Source organism: Chrysochloris asiatica, unplaced genomic scaffold (assembly GCF_000296735.1).
Source record: "Chrysochloris asiatica unplaced genomic scaffold, ChrAsi1.0 scaffold00061, whole genome shotgun sequence".
Lineage (NCBI taxonomy): Eukaryota > Metazoa > Chordata > Mammalia > Afrosoricida > Chrysochloridae > Chrysochloris > Chrysochloris asiatica.
In genome coordinates this window covers 453,938-476,575 of record NW_006408579.1, presented here as the reverse complement: position 1 = coordinate 476,575, position 22,638 = coordinate 453,938, and the positions used below count along the sequence as shown (strand labels likewise).

The 22,638-nt window shown below is 38.7% G+C and overlaps 1 protein-coding gene across 2 annotated transcripts in view; it reads left to right on the top strand.

Annotated features, from left to right (window-relative positions):
• STXBP5L (syntaxin binding protein 5-like) overlaps positions 1-22,638 on the top strand; it is a 526,662-nt gene that overhangs the window by 475,877 nt on the left and 28,147 nt on the right. For both annotated transcript variants that reach the window (XM_006864137.1, XM_006864138.1), the window contains one exon: positions 20,531-20,891. In XM_006864137.1, coding sequence (XP_006864199.1) covers positions 20,531-20,891 — 361 coding nt within the window. The remainder of the gene's footprint in view (positions 1-20,530; positions 20,892-22,638) is intronic.

Sequence of the window (22,638 nt, the reverse complement as noted above, 5' to 3'; positions counted from 1 at the left end):
AGCTACTCCTCAGAAACCCTTTCAGGGTCGCTATGTGTTGGAACTGACTCAATGGCAACAACAAGTAGAGAAAAGGGACATGAAGCAATAAGACTGACTGAAGTAGAGAGATGTGCTGAGAGGTAGCATGAAGTAGCAGGAGTTAAATTTGAGAGGAAAGTGGGTTCAACTTGTAAAGATAGTTAGTTCCAAAACACAACTTGCTTCTATGGGTAGGTGAAAGACTGAAGAGAATTTTGTGCATGAAAATTAGGTTATAAAATCAGTAGGGGAGTAGGACCAGTCTGGTGGCAGTTAAATGGTTCAGAAAAATGTCCAAGAAGTTAAATGTCCAAGAAGAAACTGGCTGAAGTGATGGAGGGCCCTTAGGTCATATTGTGGCACTATTAATAGAAATGGGAGTGTGACAAGAAGAACCAGTTGGAGAGCAGAAGAGAAAGGATTTATTCTGGAGAATTTTTAGTTTAATCATGACTTTAAATACTGAATTTGATCATGAGCCGTTAAAATACCTTTTCCCCCAAAAGCAATTCAGAGCACTTCTAATAACAGAACTTATAATTGCAGAATAATTTGTAGCTGGCAGCATAAAGAATTAAGTGGAAATGAAATACAATTAAAACTGAGTCTCACAAATTCCTAGAAAGGTGGGAGGGGAAAAACTAACTAGTATCAAATTTATTATTATTTTCCTTACTGCTTTGAATTTGTTACAATTAAACATTTTTTAAATTAAAAACAAGACTCATGAAAAAATTGTATTGCATTACAAATTTTATAGTAGAGAAATAATCCACTGGTTTGGAAATTACTTTCCAATTTCTTAACATGGCTGATAAGACCCTCTATAATATGGCCCTGAACACATTTCCAGTTTATCTAACACCATTCTACCTGTAGGCTTCAACTGTGCTATATTCTTTATTAACCTCGAGAGTTTTACTCATTCTGTTCTGAATTATTCATAAATATTGGTAATTTGTACATCTCCATCCCAAACCTGTGCAGTTCCCACTTCGGATTGTCAGCTTTCCCAACTCTTCTAGTGCCCCTCTATTGCTGTCACAGTACTCTTTCTTCCTATATAATAATTTCCTGTCAAATTTCCTACAAGTCTCTACAAACATGGACCATTGTGTGTTTTAATCACCATTGTATCCCCAGTATTTAATTCAGTAGTGTGGACTTGGTATACCACTCTTCTGTCAGTTTATCATATTATGGTGGCTTGCATGTTGCTGTGATTCTGGAAGCTATGCCATGGGTATTTTAAATAATAGCTGGGTCACCCACAGTGGACAGGTTTCAGCTAAGCTTCCAGATGAAGACAGAGTAGGAAGAAAGAAAGAGAGACAGAGTTACTGTATCAAAAAGAAATGATTGATGTTCAACCACTTCAAGAGGTAGCATATGATCAAGAGCCAATGATACTGAAGGAAGAAGTCCAAGGTGCAATGGAGGCATTGGCAAAGAACAAGGCACCAGGAATAGGTGGAATACAAATTGAAATCTTTAAACAAAGTGATGCGGCGCTGGAGGTGTACTCACTCATCTATGCCAAGAAATTTGTAAGATAACTACATGTCCAACTGACTGGAAGAGATCCACAATTTGTGCCCATTCCAAAGAGAGGTGACCCAGCAGAATGTGGAAATCATCAGACAATATCATTGATGTCCCATGCAGGTAAAGTTTTACTAAAGATAGTACAAAAAAGGCTGCAACCATACATTGACAGAGAACTTCGAGAAGTTCAAGCCGCATTCAGAAGAGGACGTAGAACTAGGGATATCATTGCTGACATCAGATGGATCTTGGCTAAAGTCAGAGAATACCAGAAAGATGTTTACCTGTGCTTTATTGACTATGCAAAAATATTCTATTGTGTGGATCATGACAAGCTATGGACAAAATTGCAAAGAATGAGTATTCTGGGATACTTAATTGTGCTCATAAGAAACCTGTACATAGACCAAGAGGCAGTTGTTTGAACAGAACAAGGGAACACTGAATTTTTTAAAATTAGGTGTGTTCCAGGGTTGTATTCTTTTGCCATACTTACTCAGTCTGTATGCTGAGCGAATAATCTGAGAAACTGGACTATATATATAAAAAAAAAAAAATGTGGCATCAGGATTGGAGGAAGACTCATTAACAACCTGCGATATGTAGATGATACAACCTTGCTTTCTGAAAGTGAAGAGGACTTAAAATGCTTGCTGATGAAAATCAAAGACTACAGCTTTCAGTATGGGTTGCACCTTAGTAAAAGAAAACAAAAATCCTCACCACTAGACTAATAAATAACATCCATATAAATGGAGAAAAGATTCAAGTTGTCAGAGACTCATTTTGCTCAGATCAATCATCAACACTCATGGAAGCAACAGTCAAGAAATCAAACAACGTATTGCATTAGGCAAATCTGCTGTACAAGAACTCTTTAAAATGTTGAAGAGCAAAGATGTAAGTTTGAGGACTAATGTGCATCTGACCCAAGCCATGGTATTTTCAATAAACTCATATGCATGTTCAAGTTGGACGGGGAATAAGGAAGTCTGTAGAAGAATTGATGCATTTGCATTTTGGTGTTGGAGGAGAATATTTAAAGTACCATGGACTGCCAAAAGAACAAACAGATCTGGAGGTACTGCCAGAGTGCTCGTTGGGTGCCAAGATGGCCAAACTTCTCTCATACTTCAGACATATTACCAGAAAGGACCAGTAACTGGAAAAGGATATCATGCTTGGTAAAGGTGGATAGTTGGAGAAAAAGAGGAAGACTCCCAATGAGATAGGTTGGCATAGTGGCAGCAGCAATGGGCTTAGGTGTAGCAATGATTGTGAGGTTGGCCCAGAGCTGAGCAGTGTTTTGTTTTGCTGTGCATAGAGCCCTTATGAGTAGGTACCAACTTGTTACCACCTAACACAACATGGGCTTGATAAGTGTTTAATGAATGAATAGATGAGAAATTTCAAAATTGGTTGTATTAAAGTTTAAGAAAAATGCTTAGACCCAGATGCATTTTGCTCGCCCAGCTAATATAAGGTTGTTGTTAAGTACGGTGGAGTTGGTTCCGACTCAGAGTTTCTGAGGCTGTAAATCTTTACAGGAGCAGAAAGCCTCATCTTTATCCCACAGAATGGCTGGTAGTTTTGAACTGCCGAGTTTAGCAGCCTGATTTGTAAGCACTACGCTACCAGAGCTCCTTTTATAAGGTTATTTAACAATATTTCTACAGGAATAAAAATACATTCAGGGCCTGAGAGATCATGTCATCCTTTTCAACACTCATAATGGAGGAGGGAAAGGCCCCTAATTCGAAGCCTCTTTTAATGGTCTCCATAACCTTGATTCCTGGTGTGTGCTGTGGGTTAGTGTGCTGGACTGCAAAGTCAGTTTGAACTGCAAGGTCAGTAGTTTAAAGTTACCAGTTGCTCCTCAAAAACCCTATACAGGGTCACTATGTGTTGGAATCAACTCGATGGAACTTAACAACAATAACATATCTTGAAGCAGAGACTTTCTGGTATTCCCTGCTTTCAGCTAAAATCCATCTGACATCAGCAATGATATCCCTCCTTTCACATTATTATTTGAATTCAGCTTGAATTTCTGGCAGTTGTATGGCTACAACCATTATTAATTACCTTCAGCAAAATTTTACTTTCATGTAGTATTGTTATTGTTAGATAATTTCCACATCTGTTGACTCATCTTTCTTTGGAAAGTACAGAAATGGATCTTTTTCAGTCAGTTAGCCTTGTCTTTCGTATTTTTTCTTTATGTTATCTTTCATATTTTTTGGCATACACAAGAATATACCTCTAGAGCTGTATTTATTTCTTGAAACAGCTTAATTGGCATTCTGTTAATTCCTGGAAACTTGTTTTAAAAAAATAAAAAAGCAAAGATGCACTTGACTCAAACCATGATATTTTCAGTTGCCTCATAATACATGTGAAAGCTGGACAGTGAATAATGAAGACTAAAGAACTGATACATTTGGGTTATGGTGTTGGCAAAGAATAGTGAATATACCATGGACCACCAGACAAGTGAACAAATCTGTCTTTGAAAAAGTATAACCAGAATGTTTTTTAGGAGCGAGGATGGTGAGACTTTGTCTCACTCACTTTGGACTTCAGAAAAAGAGGAAGACACACAATAAAATGGATTTACACATTGGCTACAGAAATGGACTCAAAGTTAATAATAATTGTGAAGATAGCACAGGACCAGCTAGTGTTTCACTCTATTCTACCTGGAGTTGCTATGAGTTGGAACCAACTTGATGGCACCTAACAACAACAGCAATTTTGGACATGTTATCAGAAGGAATCTCACACTTGGTAAACTAGAGACTCAGTGAAAAAGAGAAAGATCTCAACCAGATGGATTGGCACAGTGGCTGCAACATAGTTATGGCTATGAGGATGGCACAGGACTAAGCAATGTTTTGTTCTGTTGCATGTGGTCAATATGATTCAGAACCAATTCAGTGGAACTCAACAAAACAGAATAGACAGCAGGGATATTGGAAGGAAGTAGATGCTAGAAAAAGGGTGAATCATGGGACAGCTACTATGGAAAGTCAAGAAGTAGACTGTGGGAGAGGCGGGACTTCATGGCGGACAGGGTAGAGGGGCAGTGTAGTTAGCCGTCAGCAATACCACAGAATACCAGGTGAAGAAGGTTCAGGCCTGAGCTCTGAACCAAATGGGTAGGAATATTTAAAAAGTTTGAAGGCTTATAGCTAGTGGAACTTGAAACCGAAGTAAGAAATCGCGTATTTTTTAATCTGCCGGGCTCAGCGGCCCAGAGCTGACAACTTGGGCAAGACCAAATGGCAAGACCAAGCGGTGAAACAGATCCACCACAGAATAACACTGCGGGAACCTCAGAACAAAGGTAGACAATACACTTAGTCAGTTTTACTTGGTTCTAATTTTTTGTTTTTCTTTTTGGTCTCTGTTCACTGGCCCCCACTGTTTGCACACCTCCATTCTGGTGACTAGAGGTAGGGAGTCTGAGTGAGTGGAGGACACCCCACCCCCACCACTGGTGGATTCTTCTGCCACGCATGCACAAAGATACTCTCAGCCCAAAAGCCAGCCCTTAACTATTTTTTAATAGCGAAAAGTCCAGAACAAGGGGTGTGGAGAGGGAAAGAGAGTTTAAATACAAAACAGGCTGAAAATTAAATTAAATCCTGAGGTGCACCATAGCAACCAACAGTGGCATCATGAAATTTATCAGGCGGCTTTAAAGGCAAGAAGTTGAAAGAGGACATTAAAGTCATACTCATATTAGGCTACAATTTTTTTTTTTTTTTCTTATCTCCCTCATCTCCCTTTTCTGCGATTAGAGACTATCGTATCCAATCTAGTTTTTTTTGTTGTTGTTTCTGATTTTGTTTTTTGGTGGGTCTTTTTTTTTTTTTTTTTTTTGCTGTTGCTGTTTTGCTGTTTTTGCTCCCCCTTTTACCTTTGGGGGACTCTTCCTCTCCCTATATTACCGAAGAAGAGACAGAAACTGCTGTCATATAGTTAAACTACAGTCACACTCTATAAAAAAACAAAATCCAGGCAAGAACCAATACTAACTGCCATATACCAGGGAGGCAGACAACACCTCTGAAAGTTACTCTGATTCAGTGAATAACAGTGAAAAGGGAAGCCCGGGCAATCACATCTACCTGGAGGCAATCAGAAAGCATAAAAAATGCCAAAACACGCACTCAATTAAGTATTAAGGCCACAGATAAACACTAAACATGTCCAAGAAGCAAAAGCAGATGACAATATCAGCTTATGTTGAGAAACAAGATAAAATGTCTGAGACAAATGGCCTAGAAGTAGACCTGGACTACACTGTGGAAGGAGGGCAGGCCTTGGAAATACCTGAGAAAGAATTCATAAAAATGACTATAAAATGTTTCAAAAGACTTTACAATGGAGTTGAGAAAAATAAGGATGAAGTCAGGAAAGCACTACAGGAACAATCAAATAAGAGATACAGCATTGGAAACAGTTCAAAACCTGCAGAAAGGGGTCCAAATGATCAATAATAGAATATCAGAAATAGACAATACTATGAAAGGATAAAAGAGTAGATTAGAAGAGATGGAAGCCAGAACTAGTGAGCTGGAACACAAATCTCTCAATACCACTAAGCTAGAAGAGCAAACAGAAAAAAAGATTAAAAAATCTGAAGAAGGTCTAAGATTCATGGACAACATGAAGAGGAGTAACTTCAGAATTATCGGCATTCCAGACAGGAAGAATCACACAAGTCCACAGAGGAAATAGTTGAAATACAGCTGGAAGAAAACTTCTCTAACATCCTGAAAAGATAAACATTTCAAGAAGCTCAATAAACCCCAGGAAGGATAGACCCCAAAAGAAAATGACCGAGACATATCATAATCAAGCTCTCCAAAATCAAAGGTAAGGACAGAATCTTGAAAGCAGCTAGGGAAAAGAGAAGTATTACATACAAAGGCAAGCAAGTCAGATTAAGCTTGGAAATCTCAGCAGAAACCATGCAAGCAAGAAGGCAATATACATACATACATACATATATCATATATATATATATATGTGTGTGTGTGTGTGTGTGTGTGTGTGTGTGTGTATGTATGTATGCATGTATAAAACCCTGAAAGAAAAAAATTGTCAACCAAGAATCCTTTATTCAGCAAAGCTACGGATCAAATACAACGGTGTAATCAAAACATACCAGGATAAACAGAAACTTAGGGATTTTGCTAAAGCCAACCCTGCACTACAAAACATCCTAAAGGGAGTTCTGTGGATTGAGAACCAAAAAGAAAAGACAACAACCAGAGATTGGCATATGTGGCAGCACCTCCCAGAACTAAATCAACAGATGGAAGAGTCGAGAACAGAACAAAACTATAAGAACAAACTTATAGAATCTGGGATGTCAGTCTATGAGCAAAACAATTACAATGTAAAAGAAGGTAAAAACGTAGGAACAGTGATCCAGATGGTGAGAAGGTCAGGTAGCTTACAGGATAAAATAGACTGCACAAAATGTAGGTAAAAGTTAATGAAATATGAGGTAACCTTAAAGAAAATTAACCCTGCACAACATACCAAGAGAATGAAAATCTAAGAAGAATATGGAAACATTAAAACTATGAGGAAACTCACAAGAAAGAACACAAAAAGCATGAACTCAGCAAAGGAAGACACACAGAACGAATAAAGCAGCAACCCCACAAAAAAACATAATGGCAGCAATTAATCCATACCTATCAATAATTACACTGAATGTAAACGGATTAAATGCACCAGTTAAGAGACGGAGGGTGGCAGAATGGACAAGAAAACAAGATCCTTCAATATGCTGTCTGCAAGAGACACATCTTACACACAGTGACAAAAGCAGTTTAAAAGTCAAAGGCTGGAAAAATATATATTAAGCTAATTACAATAAAAAACAAACAGGAGTGGCAGTACTAATCTCTGATAAAATAAACTTTAAGGGAAAAACCAGCATAATAGATAAAGATGGGCAGTCAACAAACATATGGAGAAATGTTCACAATCACTAGCCATTAGTGCAAATCAAAACAACAATGAGATATATCATCTCACACCAGCAATAACAGCAAAGATAAAAAAAGTAGAGGACAATAAATGCTGGTGAGGATGTGAAGAGACTGGGACGCTCCTGCATTGCTGGTGGGATTGCAAAATGGTCCAACCTCTCTGGAAAGCAAAATGGTGTTTCCTCAGAAGGTTGTAAATAGAAATACCTTATGATCCAACAATTCCTTTACTTGGTATTTACCCACAAGAAATACAAGCAATAACACAAGTAGATATATGCACACCAATGTTCAGAGCAGCACTATTTACAATGGCAAAAAGATGAAGACAGCCTAAGTGCCCATCAACTGAAGAATGGATAAACAAACTATGATACATACACACAGTGGATTATTATGCTACCTTGAAGAACAAGGAAGCTATAAGCTATCACATAACATGGATGAACCTTGAGGACATTATGTTGAATGAAACTAGTCAGTTGCAAAAGGAGAAATACTGCATAGGCCCACTACTGTAAAAGACTAAGAAAAAGAACCCATACTAAAGGGTGTGGAAAGGGATTTTTGCTGGTTACCGGGATATAGGGGGTGGGGTGAGGGAAGGAAGGGGAAGGTGGAGCACAGGGGAAGGAATAGACACAGGATAGTTTGGGTGCTAAGGATGGGGGCAATACACAAGAAAGGGGAGGGGAATGGAAGAACAAGGCAGATGGGAGAACAATTAGGAAGGTTTGCATGGGCTAAGCGGGACAGAGGTAAATAATGATGTATGCATAACCTTGGAACAACAGGGCTCTGGGATACAGGGATTGGGACATGCTTGGAATGGGCAAAAGGGGGAAAATAATGTTAAGATGCTTGGCTGTCTTTTGAATCTTGGTTTCCCTTGTATACCTTTATAAAATAGACACTGGAGGAGGAGAGAAAGGAATAGCCAGAAATATCACCATAGAAAGCTTGTAAGTCTGTCTTCTGCATATAACTGATTGGAATACTTAAAATGGGACTACAATGTGCCCAGTGAAGGAGGCTTCTTGTGGGGCCTCTGCATTACATAAGACCATAGGTGGAATCCTGAACTTCACCCAGAATCTTCTGAGGTGGGAAATCTCCACTTGAAAGGACAAACAGACCAGCCTGGAGCAACTACAAGAACAGAAGATACTTCTTGAAAGAAAGCCCAACAGGAGAAATACAAAAGAATAATGGCAGTCTAACTGATTACTACAAGAACAAGCAAGTTGCTTGCCCAGGAGATATCAAGGCAAGTGGTCAGGTCCCCTCAGGGCAAACTCCCTTCCAAGACTAAGACTCAGTGGGAATACACAAGCAGACATGTTTTCTGGTTGGTGACCACAGTTGTCACCGGTAAGGGGAAGTGAGGGGAAAACAGCAATGAAGCTGCGAGCGAAGCCCTACAATGGTCAATAGACTCCTGTGTACCCGGGTGGAGACCTGGTTGGCCAGCAGTGTGGCAAGACTTGGAGACTCTTGGGCCCAGAGTCAGTGACATAGCTACAGAGGACTAGAGTGGAAAGTGAAGCATCCAGCTGATAAGAAGAGAGGGCATATGCATAAGAACATCCATACTTGCAGATAATACCCACTTGACCAGGCTTCAATGACTGGATGATCAGAGCTCAACTAGAAGAAGAAAAGAAGAGGAAAAAAAGAGTAATCTGATACAATTTGATGAACTTGACCTACACCTATGTATGCAGTAGCTCAAAAGAACGAACAAATCTTTACAGCGAGGATCATTCCCAGCCCCTCCATACACAGAGTACACAGGGATGGGCAACTTGGACATTGGCTACCCAAAATGGGGCGGGGGTGGGGGGACCCTACAAAGGCAAGAAGTGACTGGCTTACAAGATTTCAAGAGGGAACCTGGATCCCGAGGACCTGGAGGAAGGTAGAATCTCCACTGAGTAGTTTCCAGTCTGTCTGGGTGGGGCTAATAAAAGGAAATGGGGATAGGTCTCTTGTGGTACAATGTTGAATAATTGTTATTGGGACTGACTGTGAGGGTTGGAAATGTAAAGGTAGACGTTTTGTAGCAAAAGGAGGGGAGTGATTGACTTAGCAGTCTAGTAGTAGAGGTCCCTGAGACCATCAAGGGAGAAGAGCGGAGAGTGGGACCCTACTCAGAGAAACAGTGATGCCAGGGATGGAGGCAGAGATGATGGAGTGGAGAAATGGAGCAGCAGGGGACTCTAAACCTAGAGAGGGAGAGGGGCTGTGTGCTGATGACCCGACAACTGGTGGCAGGCTTGCAGGGTTAAGGTTGATGATGCATGGAGGGGATTGCAATCATGGCAATGAAACGATATATGATAGGATGAATGTAATGTTCTCCCATGTAAACTATCACATAATTCACAAATAAAACAAAAAAAAAAAAAAAAAAAAGACTGGGAAGGAGGGGCAACGGAGAGATTTTTATTCAAATTTGAGCTGGCCTTCTATCATCACTATTTTTTCTCAGAAAACCCTGTCCTGTTTTTCCTTTTACTATTATAAATTGAGGCTTCCAATAGGTTTTTATCATTTTCCACAATTCATTATAGAACAAATCTAATCCCATCATCATAGCTTTCTCCTTTATTCTGTTGTTGTTAAGTGCTGTTGAGTTGATTCCAGTCCATAGCGACTCTCCCTATACAGGGTTTCTGAGGAGCAGCTGGTGAGTTTGAACTGCCAACCTTGCAGTTCAAACGGCTTTGCAGTCTGGTGCTATTACCCCACAGTGCCACACTAGGACTCCCTCTCCTTTATAGGGTGTCTTATATTTTATCTACTTCTTCGTGTTGTTGTTAAGTGCTATTGAGTCAGTTCTGACTTAAAGTGACCTTGTATAGTGTTTCCGAGGTTGTAAATGTTTGTGGGAGCAGAATGCCTCATCTTTCTCCCCTGGAGCAGCTGGTGGGCTCAAACCATGAACTTTATGGCTCACAGTCCATGCTTATTGTATGGAACCATTGCACTCCCTTTTATCTACTTTGTTGTTAAGTGCCTTTGAGTTGATTCCAACTCCTAACAACCCTGTGTATAGGTAGGGTTTCCAAGGGGCAGCTGGTGGGTTTCAACTGCAGAATTTGAATTAGCAACTTAATGAAGTAAAATATTTCCTATAATTTCTGAGGAAAACTTACACTGTTGCCAAACATTTTGTTACAGAAACAAGATGGAATCTCTGAGGTAAGAGGATAACAATTGGAAATACCACTTTTCTATCCAGAATAATAAAGGGTGGTGATAGGGGGCTCTTGAGGGTCTTAAAGAGGATGAGGAAAGAGACTTCAAATAGGAACTACCTTGGAGGGAGAGCTTTGTAATCATCTAACTTGTTTGACCATTTCAGGATGACTGGATACAACACTATGTAAATTGCATACTATTTGGAAATGTTATAACCAAACCTTTATCATTTAAAAACCTTTGTCTTTGTATACAAAGTATTTTGTTTTTGTGACTTCTAAGTATCAGCCTCTGATATGGGTCCTGCCAAAGGTTTCCTCAGTTTACAGTGAACTAAGAAAAATAAGGGTAATTGAACCACTAGCTCACTGCAGTTGAGCTGAATCTGATTCACAGAATCCTGTTGAGAGTTTCCAAGGCTGTACATTTTTACAGGAGCAGAAAGCCTCATCTTTCTCCCAGGGAGTACATGATGGGTTTGAACTGCAAACGTTTTGTTGAGCCATTCAGTGCTTATCCAACAGCACCTTCAAGGCTCCTTAAGGGCAATTTAGTAAGTTTTAAATACAACTAAATTTATTCAATTAACTAGAAAGATTTTTTTTTTTTTTTTAAATCTTGAGTATGCCCTTCGTAATTATTTTGGTAATAAATGATTTTTTGTGAGATCATGATAACAACATATATTTGTTTTGTTTTAAAATTTCCTGATTTTGAAAAATTAAAAGCTGACACAGCTTTACAATTGTATATAATTATAATTATACATTGTTGTTGTTAGGTGCCATCGAGTCAGTACCGACTTATAGCAACCATATGCACAGCAGAACGAAACACTGCCTGATCCTGGGCCAACTTCACTACTGTTGCCACATAATTATACATAGGTATATATAATTATATGTGTGCGTGTATACATATAGAGATATAAATAAATAAATAATTTGGACTGGATCACAATGTCTGCAGTTCAAGATCACCAGCCTCTCCTCAAAAACCCTATACAGGGTCGCTATGAGTCAGAACCAATTCAACAGAATTTAAAAAGATCATATATATAAAACACATTATATATGTATGTATATATATATGTATGTATACACCCCTACATACATACATACACCACCACTCATCTGTCAGTTTGTCATATTGTAGTGGCTTGTATGTTGCTGTGATTCTGGAAGCTATATCACCAGTATTTTAATACCAGCAGTGTCAACAATGGTGGACAGGTTTCAGATGAGCTTCCAGATGAAGACAAACTAGAAAGAAGGAGAGATGAACTACTTCTGAATATTTAGTCACTGAAAACCTTATGAATAGCAGTGAAACACTGTCAGCACTAGAATTTTGAATATTGAAACGTGATGAAGAGCACCAGATTATTGTCAGGCACTAAAAATACGACTAGGGAAGTGTTGCTTCCTCAAAGTAGAGTTGACCTTCATGTGACCTTCATGATGCGAATGGAGTAAAGCTCTTGGGATCTTCATTTGCTGATGGGGCACAACTCAAAATGAAGAGAAACAACTGTAAACATCCATTAATAACCGGAACACGGAATGTACAAAGCATGAATCTAGGAAAATTGGAAACTGTCAAAAATGTAAAGGGACACATAAACTTTGATATCCTAGGCAAGAGTTAGCTGAAATGTACTGGTGTTGGCCATTTTTAATCTGGCAGTCACATGGTTTACTATGCTGGGAATGACAAATTGAAGAGGAATGGTGTCGCATTCATCATCAAGAAGAACATTATTAAGAGCAGTCATGGGTTACAGTGCTGTCTGTGATAGGATAATATCCATCCATCTACAAGGAAGACCAGTTAATACCACTATTATTCAAATTTGAGCACAAACCACTAAAGCCAGTGATGATGAAATTGAAGAATTCTACCAATTTCTTCAGTCTCAAAATGATCAAACATGCAATCAAGAAGTATTGATAATCACTGGTGATTGGAATGCAAAGATTGGAAACAGACAAAGGATCAGTAGTTGGAGAATATAGCCTTGGTGATAGAAACAATGCAAGAGATCACATGATAGATTTCTGCAAGAGCAATGAGTTTTTCACTGCAAATACATTTTTTAAACAGCATAAAAGAAAATTATATACATGGGCCTCACCAAATGGAATACATAGCAATCAAATTGACAACATCTAGGGAAACAGATGCTGGAAAAGCTCCAGATCATAAGCCAAAACAAGAAAAAGGACAGACTGTGGAACAGACCCATCAATTGCTTATACGCAAGTTCAGGCTGAAGCTGAAGAAAATTAAAACAAATCCACAAGAGCCAAAATACAACCTTAATTAAATTCTACCTGAATATAGAGATCATCTGAAGAACAGATTTGATGCACTAGACACTAAAGACCAAAGACCAGAAGAGTTGTGGGGTGGCATCAAGAATATTATATAGGAAGAAAGCAAAAGGTCACTGAGAAGACAAGAGAGAAGGAAAAGATCAAAATGTATGTCAGAAGAGACTCTGAAACTTGCTCTACAGCTTAAAGATGCTAAAGCAAATGGAGGAAGTGAGGATGTACAAGGGCTGAATATAAAATTTCAACAGCACTCCAGATATTTATTATAATGAGAAAAATCACAACAAATATTAAAAAAACAAACAAAAACTGACACCTACCACAAACATCACAGAATTTAGAGAAATAATATGATATTTATGTTAATGTATTATTGTATGTTGTTGTTGTTATGTGCTGTGGAGTCGGTTCCGACTCATAGGGCCCCTGTACAGGGTTTCTGAGGCTGTAAATCTTTACGGGAGCAGCAAGCCTCATCTTTCTCCTGTGGAACATTGGTAGTTTCGAACTGCTGACTGTGAAATTCACAGCCCAATTTGTAACCACTACGCTACCAGAGCTGTGCATAGTTTGCACCATTTATGGCTGTCCATTCTTTGATTGCCTCTTCATATGACAATGCTTTACAATATCATTCTCTATATACACATAGTCCTGGTTGGCAGTTTGAACTCATCATCCACTCCTTGGAAACCCTACATAGGGTCATTCAACGGTACTTAACAATAACAATAACATAGAGATTGGAATGATAATCTAGACTTTTTTTTAGCATGGTTAATGGACATTTGAGTTTTATTATCGATAGTTTATGAAAGTGTCTTCAGCCTCACAACTTGTCACAGGTAATCTATGTAAATTTTTAGGTTTGTTAGCAAGTTGAAGAAAACTTCTATCAAGTTTCTTTTATGTTTGAGTTGTAAATTTGGAAACTTTTCCACAGATTAGATTTTGATTCCATATAGTTCAAATCTTGTTTTCTCTCCATTATCTATGTACTTCTAATATTGACATAATATGACTTCTAGCCCTTTTTTGGGAAACGTAATTAATTTTCAAAAAATCTCTTGTCAACCCAGAAAATCTCTCCACAGTGGTATATGAAAAAGAAAACAGTTTTATTGAATTAGCATTAAACCAGAATGAGATGTGCAGCACAGGCTGTCTGCTAAAGAGATTGTAAAGACAGATATCTGGCCTTTTTATATAGCCAAGCAGACACTAATTCTTAAGTTGTGTCGAGTCAGTTCCAACTCATAGCGACCCTGTATAGGGTTTCTGAAGAGCAACTGGTGAGTTTGAACCATCGACTTTGTCGTTCAGATTGACCTTGAGGCTGAGTGCTTATCCTAACGTGCCACAAGTTATGAGGACTTAATAACACTATTTGCGGCACATAATTCATTTTAAATTAACCTGATAATTAGGTTTTCTAATTGCCTTTGGAGTCCTGGTGTGGTGCTACAGGACACAGGACAAGCACTGAACCCCAAGGTCATTTGAACTGCAAGGTTGGCAGTTCAAACTCACCAGCTATTCCTCAGAAACCCTATACAGAGTCACTGTGAGTTGGAACTGACTAAGGCACTTAACAACAATTGCCTTTATTCAAAGCAAAAAATGTTTTCATATTTTTATGACCAGAGATTGTTTTATATCTAAATTTGGAGTTGCTATTAAGTGCCATTGAGTTGGCTCTGACCCATATCGACCTATAAAGGGTTTCCAAGGAATGACTGTGGGTTTGAACTGCTGACCTTGTGGCTAGCAGTCCAGTGCTTATCCTATGGTGCCACACCAGGACCCCAATTAGGTGCCTGCAAAAATTAGGCTCCTGCCCACCCACAGAAACTGGGAAATGGGTTCATATGATGATTATATTTCTAAGAGATGGTTCCAAGTCCTTGAGAAAAACAGATCTGAGTTGTAAAGCTGGCAAAAGGTTTATTTAACTTAAAAAAAAAATTGCCTAGATATCAAAGGGATAAAGAAATTATCTATACTTACTAGCGTAGTGGTTACGAATCGGGCTGCGAACCTTAAGGTCAGTGGTTCGAAACTACCAGCCGCTCCGCGGGAGAAAGATGAGGCTTTCTACTCCCGTAAGGATTTACACCCTCGGAAACCCTGTACAGGGTCACTATGGGTCGGAACCGACTCGATGGCACTTAACAACAACAACAACAACAACAACCTTATAGTAAATCTGTCTTTACTCCCAGAAGGACCTCTGGTAGCGTAGTGGTTATGAATCGGGCTGCGAACCGCAAGGTCAGCAGTTTGAAACTACCAGCTGTTCCGCAGGAGAAAGATGAGGCATTCTGCTCTTGTAAAGATTTACAGCCTCAGAAACCCTGTACAGGGTCTCTATGAGTCGGAACCGACTCCATGGCACACAGCTACCACCACCACTCCCAGAACAGTGTCTGGTACACCTTAAATGACTGAGTCTAAGATAGGAAGATGGCAAGTACAGATTGATAAATATGCCAAAGTCAACATCAACATTAGCATTGTCCAAACAGGTTACACTCATGGTGTGGCACTGTAGGATCATCCCTAGACTGTGAATCATAAAGTCAGCAGTTCAAACCCACCAGCTGCTCCTCTGAAACCCTATATAGGGTCACTGTGAGTCAGAATCGACTCAACAGCACTGAACAACAGCAAACAGGTTACACTAGTGCTACCTTGGAAAATAAACAGGGATTTAAAAGGCTATTATCAACAACTCAATTCCATTAAATAGCAATGCTATCACTCAAAACACATCAACAAGGCACCATCTTTCTAAGTGTAGATAAAGAGCAAGAAGAATTACTCACAAGGTTCATTAGCCCAAGTCTGTCTGAGTTGAGGCTTGTTTTGTGGCATGTGTGATGATAACTGACTTTCAGAAAGGCAGGTTAAGAAAGCAAAACAAAAGTTTAGAACAATCCTGTGTTCTTCAGTTTACACTACGTCAAAATGACATTTTGGGCATCTTCAAGGGACTCAAATCAGGTTCCTTTTAAAGGTTCCTTGAGTTTGGGAAACAGAATGAAGTCTGAAAGTGGAAGATTAGGGCTACAAGTGGATAGAATAAGATTTCCCAATGAAATGTTCATAGGACAGCCTTTGTTACCTTCAAAGAAAGAATGGTGATGGGAAAAAAATTCCTTGGCACAATTTTCCAGGCCTTTTTCTCACCAGTGCAATGTTCAGTTTCCCCTGTGTTTGCCCTGTGTCCTTCAAGAAAGCTATCAAGATTACACCACCACCACCTTTTTTTCCTTTTTTTGGCTATTTGGAATGCCAAAAAATACCACCTTAGCCTTCTGAGCTGACTTCTCTGCCTTGAATTTATCTGGTCTGGAAGATTTCCTCTGAAGGAACTGTTTGGTTGAATCATATTGATAAATCCAGGACTCATCCCTAGTTACAATTCATTCCCTAAAATTGTCTTCATTAGGTTCAATCTTGCTTAGAAGACAGATGCAAAATTAGCTCGCTTAAAATTCAAAATGCTGAACAATGTAAGCTCTCAACTGCAGTAGTTATCACTTCAGAGGTCTATGTCCACTAGTTCCTGGGTATCAGTCAGTGTCTTCATTCATTAAAATTGACAGTCTTCCTTCTTTGACTCACTTTGAAATGTTTGATCCATCTAAAAAAAATTTTTTTTTAATGTTGGACAGTATTCCCATAAACTTGTTGCAGAACTTCAATGATTTGAAAAGATGTTCACTGGAGTTTTGCTAAAAACTTGGTATTAGGTTTCATCTCAGAAAATTTCTCCCATGACACAAAAGCATGCCTTTTTTTTGGAAGGCAACCTACTGAGACTAAGACAAGTGTGTTACTGAGAAAACTTGTCTGCAGTCATTCACTGATGGCAGAGACATGTTTAATCATGTTTTGTTTGGAATAAATCCATGCATGTATGAACTGGAACCCAAGTAGCAATGTTTTTTACTTACCCTCATAATATCAAACTAATTAACAGGGTTTATCTGAAAATAAGTATCTAATTGAAATAAGAGTAGTGTTATTAATCTTAAATTCTGATAAGATCGGTAATTGGAAAATATGGCCTTATTGATGGAAATGATGCTGGAGATTGCATGATAGAAGTTGGAAAGACCAATGACATCTTCATTGCAAATACCTCTCTCTTTTTTTTTTTTTTTCCTTAAAGCTTTTATTGTGAATTGAGTGATAGTTTACATGGGAGAACATTGGTTTTGCACTTAACCTATCAGATTTTGTTTGATTATGATGATTACAACCCCTTCCATGTATCATTGGTTAACAGTATTTGCTTCTATTCCCCTTGTTTATGTACACAAAAACACATAGGAATATATAATTGTTTAAACAACCAAAGGGCATGGTCTGCAAGCACACAGACTTTATCTTTCCATGAATCTAGAGTCCTCAGCTGCTCTCTCTCTTCATGCCATCTGCCTCTGCCTCCATCTCTGATGTCGCTGTTTCTCTGGTTAGGGTCCCAGGTTCTGCTCATGTTCTGATCTCTTGATGGTCTTAGGGTCCTCTATACCTGGAATGTAAAATTAACTACTTCCCCCCTTGTGTTACACAACTTCTACCTTTACAGTTGTGGCAATTGCAATTAGTCACGATAACAATTACTCACTATTAAATCAAAAGAATCCTATCCCCATCTCCTTTCACCAGATTCATCCCCATCTAGACAAGATGGAAACTATTCAGTGGGGATGCTACCTTCCCCCACAAACTCTAGAACTAAACTTCTTGAAAAGTTGTAAGGCAGCCACTTCGTGCCTTTATAGTCCTTTCCCTCCCCCTCCAACCCTCATTTTAGGTAGCCAGTGTCTAAGTTTCCCATCCCTATCAACCCTGTGTACAGAGGGGATAGGTTTGATCCTTGATGTGAAGAGTCCTTCCCTTTCAGTTGGTATTTTGAGCTTCTACATACATAATTATAAGTCAAGTTCATCAAATGTAGCAATTTATACTTGCTTTCTGTATCAAACTTGTTTATCTTCCTCTAGTTGAGTTCTGATCAAGTGATCGAAGCTAGGTCAAATGGGTACTATCTGCAAGTTTGGGCATTCTTGCATGCCTCCCCCCACTTCATAGCAGCTGGACACTTTACTCTTAGCTCTAGCCCCCAGTAGCTAGGTCAGTGTGCATGGGCTCGAGTTCCTAAATCTCCCTGAACTTTGGACCAACCATCCATTCCTCTTCTCTTTCTCATCTCAAGGTTAATGAGAGTCTATGGAATGTGTCAGACTCAGCACATACCTTCATTACTGCCCTTTCCCCACTTCCACTTGCATGTAAAGGAGCTCTGGTAGCATAGTGGTTACGATTTGGGCTGTCAACCTCAAGGTCAGCAGTTCGAAACTACCAGTAGTTCCATGGGAGAAAGATGCGTTCTGCTCCTGTAAAGATTTACAGCCTCGGAAACCCTGTGCTGGAACTGACTCCATGGTACTTAACAAAAATAACAACTTGCATGTCGATCACTGAAGTCACCAGCAAACTTATATGCCTGCTTGTGTGTTCCCTGTGAGTTTCAGTCTTGTAGGGGGTTTGTCCTGTACAAGCCTTGATGGCTCCCAGGCGAACAGCTTGCTTGTTCTTATAATAGCCAAACAGACTGCCATTTTTGTTTTTTTCTGCTGGTCTTTCTTTCAAGAAATATCTTCTGTTTCTCTAGCTGCTCTGGGCTAGTCTGCATGTCCTTTCAAGTGGGAATGCCCCACCTCAGATGGTTCTGGATGGGGCTAAGGATTCCACCTAAGGTCCTACACATTACAAAGACTCCGCAAGAAGCCTATTTCACTGGGCAAGTTCTAGAACACCTTTTAGGTATTCCAGTCAGTTATAGGCTGAAGACAGGTTTACGAGCTTTCCATAATCATGTTTCCTGATATTCTTTTCTACCTCACTCAAGTGTCTTATTTTACAGTAATAGGCAAGGGAAACCAATATCCATAAGACAGTTAAGCATCTTAACATTATATCCCCTTTTACCCATTCAGACTATGTCTCAATTCCTGTGTCAGAGCCCTGTTGTTCCAAGGTTAAACATACATCACTATTTATCTCAGTCTCATCTAGCCCATGTCTATCTTGTTCTTCCATCCCCCTACCCCTTCTTGTGTATTGCCCTCCCCAACATCCAAGCTATGATGTGACTATCTCCTCACCTGTACTCTACTGTCCCCTCTCTCTCACCCCTAGTAACCAACAAATAATTTCCCCCACTTTTAGTATGGGTATCTTTTAAGCTTTTACAATAATGGTCTCATGCAATATTTGTCCTTTTGTGACTAATTTCACTCAGCATAATGGCCTCAAGGTTCATCCATGTTATGCGGTGGTTTGCCCCTTCATTGATATTCTTCAAGGTAGCATATAGTACTCCATTGTGTGTATGTACCAGTTTGTTTAACAGTTCTTCCATTGATGGGACACTTAGGCTGTCTCCATCTTGCAAATACCTTTTTTAAACAATGACATTTTAAGGCACTGGATGGGGTTAGGGAAGAGTCTGGAAATGTTTAAAGGTCAGTTTAGTTCAGGTTACCTCCAGGAATGGTTCAAAGCACCAGTAATGGTCTGACATGGATATTCAACCTTGTAGAATCTGAGTGGGTAAACTCTCTCTTCTGTATAAATACACATATGCCTGTTTAAGAGCTGACCATAGAAAGGTTCTCTTGAGTTTCTTTATTTTTTAATAAAATTAAAATTGGATTGCCAACATGTTTTGCAGATAGTGCTGATGGTAGTATAACATGATGAACATAATATCACGATGTGAACACTTGTGAATACTTGACCATGGATAAAATGGCAAACTTTATTAGATTAATTTTACAATACATTTTTAATGCTAGTGTAAATTCTAGACATCAAAGCTTCATGAAATTTATCCTGAATGCTCAATTCTTTTTTTAAAAAAGAACATTTTCTAGCAAATGATCCCTATGACGAAAATAGAATCAGATGGTATGATTATTTTTTTCATTTGAAGTCATTTCACTAAATTAAAGATAACATTTTTTATATTTGTTTTTTAAAGCATGATTTTAAGGAAGGTTACTTCATATTGTTAAAGAACAGTGAGTTAGGAGTCAGGAAACCTAAATTCTAGGCCTGGTTCCGTGTAATCTGGCCCAAGTCCCATCATCCTACTGTATTTTCATTTTCTCATTAATGTGAAATGATTTACAAGTTGATGTTTTAGGCTTCCTCAAGACCTAAAATGCTATGATTCCACGTTTTTCAATTTACAAACTAACAAATCTATTGCTATATTATTGTAATATTATGACACTAGATAAAAATAGTCATGTTAAACATCTATTGTCAACAGGTGAATGACATGTCTTAGAAAGAATTTCATGTGCCAGTGATGTGAAATTGTTTTTATAGGTACATTGCTCTCATTGAAAGGAGCTGTGCTAACATTCTCCTGCATGGACCGAACTGGTGGATTAATGCAGCCGCCATATGAAGTTTGGAAGGACCCAAACAATATAGATGAAAATGAAAAATCTTGGAAAAGAAAACTGGTCATGAACTCCCCCTCTCCATCCCAAGAAATAGGAGACCATCAGTATGCAATCATCTGCTCGGAAAAACAAGCCAAAGTCTTCTCTCTGCCTTCTCAGATTTGCCTTTATGTTCATAACATCACCGAGACATCTTTTATACTGCAAGCAGACGTGGTGGTCATGTGTAACAGTGCCTGCTTGGCATGCTTTTGTGCCAACGGGCATATCATGATAATGAGGTACTTGCCTTTTTTCTTAAATATCTGGTGATCACAACAGTGCTAGGTAGAATTCTGAAAAGCGTATGTGTAATGTGCAGTGTTGTCAAGCAATAACCTAAGATTGTGGTTTCATTATGCTTGTGAATGTTTTATTGTTGCCTTAAGGAGAGTTGGGTTGGGTGGGTCAGGGGCTGGTGAGATGTGCTTGGCATTGTGAATGAAATATATGTTTTAATTGGCATCAAGGAATCTAAGGAAAAACACTTTTCCAGTCATCTATACATTCATTCACCAAACATTTATTGAGCATATGTTATTTACTTAGGCTAGGAACTGAAGATAAAAAGGTAAATAAGCTACAAGTAACATAAGCTAACTTTTAATTGTGTTTCAAGGAGTCATGGTGGTGCCATGGGTTAAGCATTGGGCTGCTAACCAAAAGATTGGTAATTCAAGCCCACCAGCCACTCCATGGGAGGAGAATGAGGCAATCTGCTTCCATAAAAAGTTACAGCCTCAGAAACCCTATGGAACAGTTTTACTCAGCCCTATTTCTTCTATGAAATCAGAATCAATTCAGTGGCAAGGAGTTTGGTTTTGTTTTGATATATTGCTATGTTTAATAACTCACACAAGTTTTGTATAAAGAATTTCATTGGATACTTACAGTTTCTCTAAGACATAGGAAAATGAAATCTTATTTATATCTCAATTTTACATATGTTAATAAATTAATTTACCTGTGAAAAAGTGAGGCCAGCACTAAACAGGACGCTAAAATCAAGTCAGATACTTTAATAATAAGATATTTTGTTGAGAGATTTCATTCTGCCATTGGTGAAATGAAATAAATTTAGTGAGACATCCAAATAATAATGCTTTTATGAATTCAGCCAACACTAAACATACACTATTATGTAGAAATCACTGACACTCTTAATACCTCATGTAGTTCCAAAAATGATTGAGACAGTTAGATACTTTACTAGGCCTGTAAAGGGTATAAACATTAGTAAGACATGGTCAAGAAGCTTATTGTGTATGTGGGTGAGAAGACAGGCACACAGATAATTACAGCACAAAGAAAATGTGGATTCCAACAGAGGAAATATGGAGTGGAATTGAAAGTCATGGATAGTTGAATATATAAAAGGGTAGCTGTGGGGAGGAAAATAAACTAGAGAAACAGATTGGGGCACATTGTTGAGGACCTTGCATGGAAGGCCAATGAATTGGGCATTAATAAATTGATTAATGGGGAATGGAATTTTTTAAAAGCAGGTAATTAACCTGTTCTGAGGTAAGTTCTGTAGTGCATAGGGTCGCTATGAGTTGGAACTGAGTTTATAGCACCTAACAACAAAAACAACAAGAAGCTATGTATTAAAGAGCCTTGGTGGGTGCTGTGGGTTAGGTATCAGACTAACAATAATGTCAGTAATTCAAACTCACCAGTTGCTCCACAGAAGAAAAATGAGGCTGTCTGTTCCTACAAAGATTTACAGTCTCAAAACCCTATATAGCATCATGATGAGTCCAAATCCTTAGCTAGGTGCCTTCTACCAGAAATTGAGGTCTGGAAGTTCTCAGAACAGTTAAATTCTGATAGGGTCTAGAAAGATCCTGGGACTGACTACACATGGGAAGATGATCAAGGTCAGAAGCATGCCAATGTGTTGGATTCAGTACCTCAAGGCACACAGTATATTTCATCATTTTCTAGTCATAATTTACATATTACAAAATTACACCGAAATCATTCTTT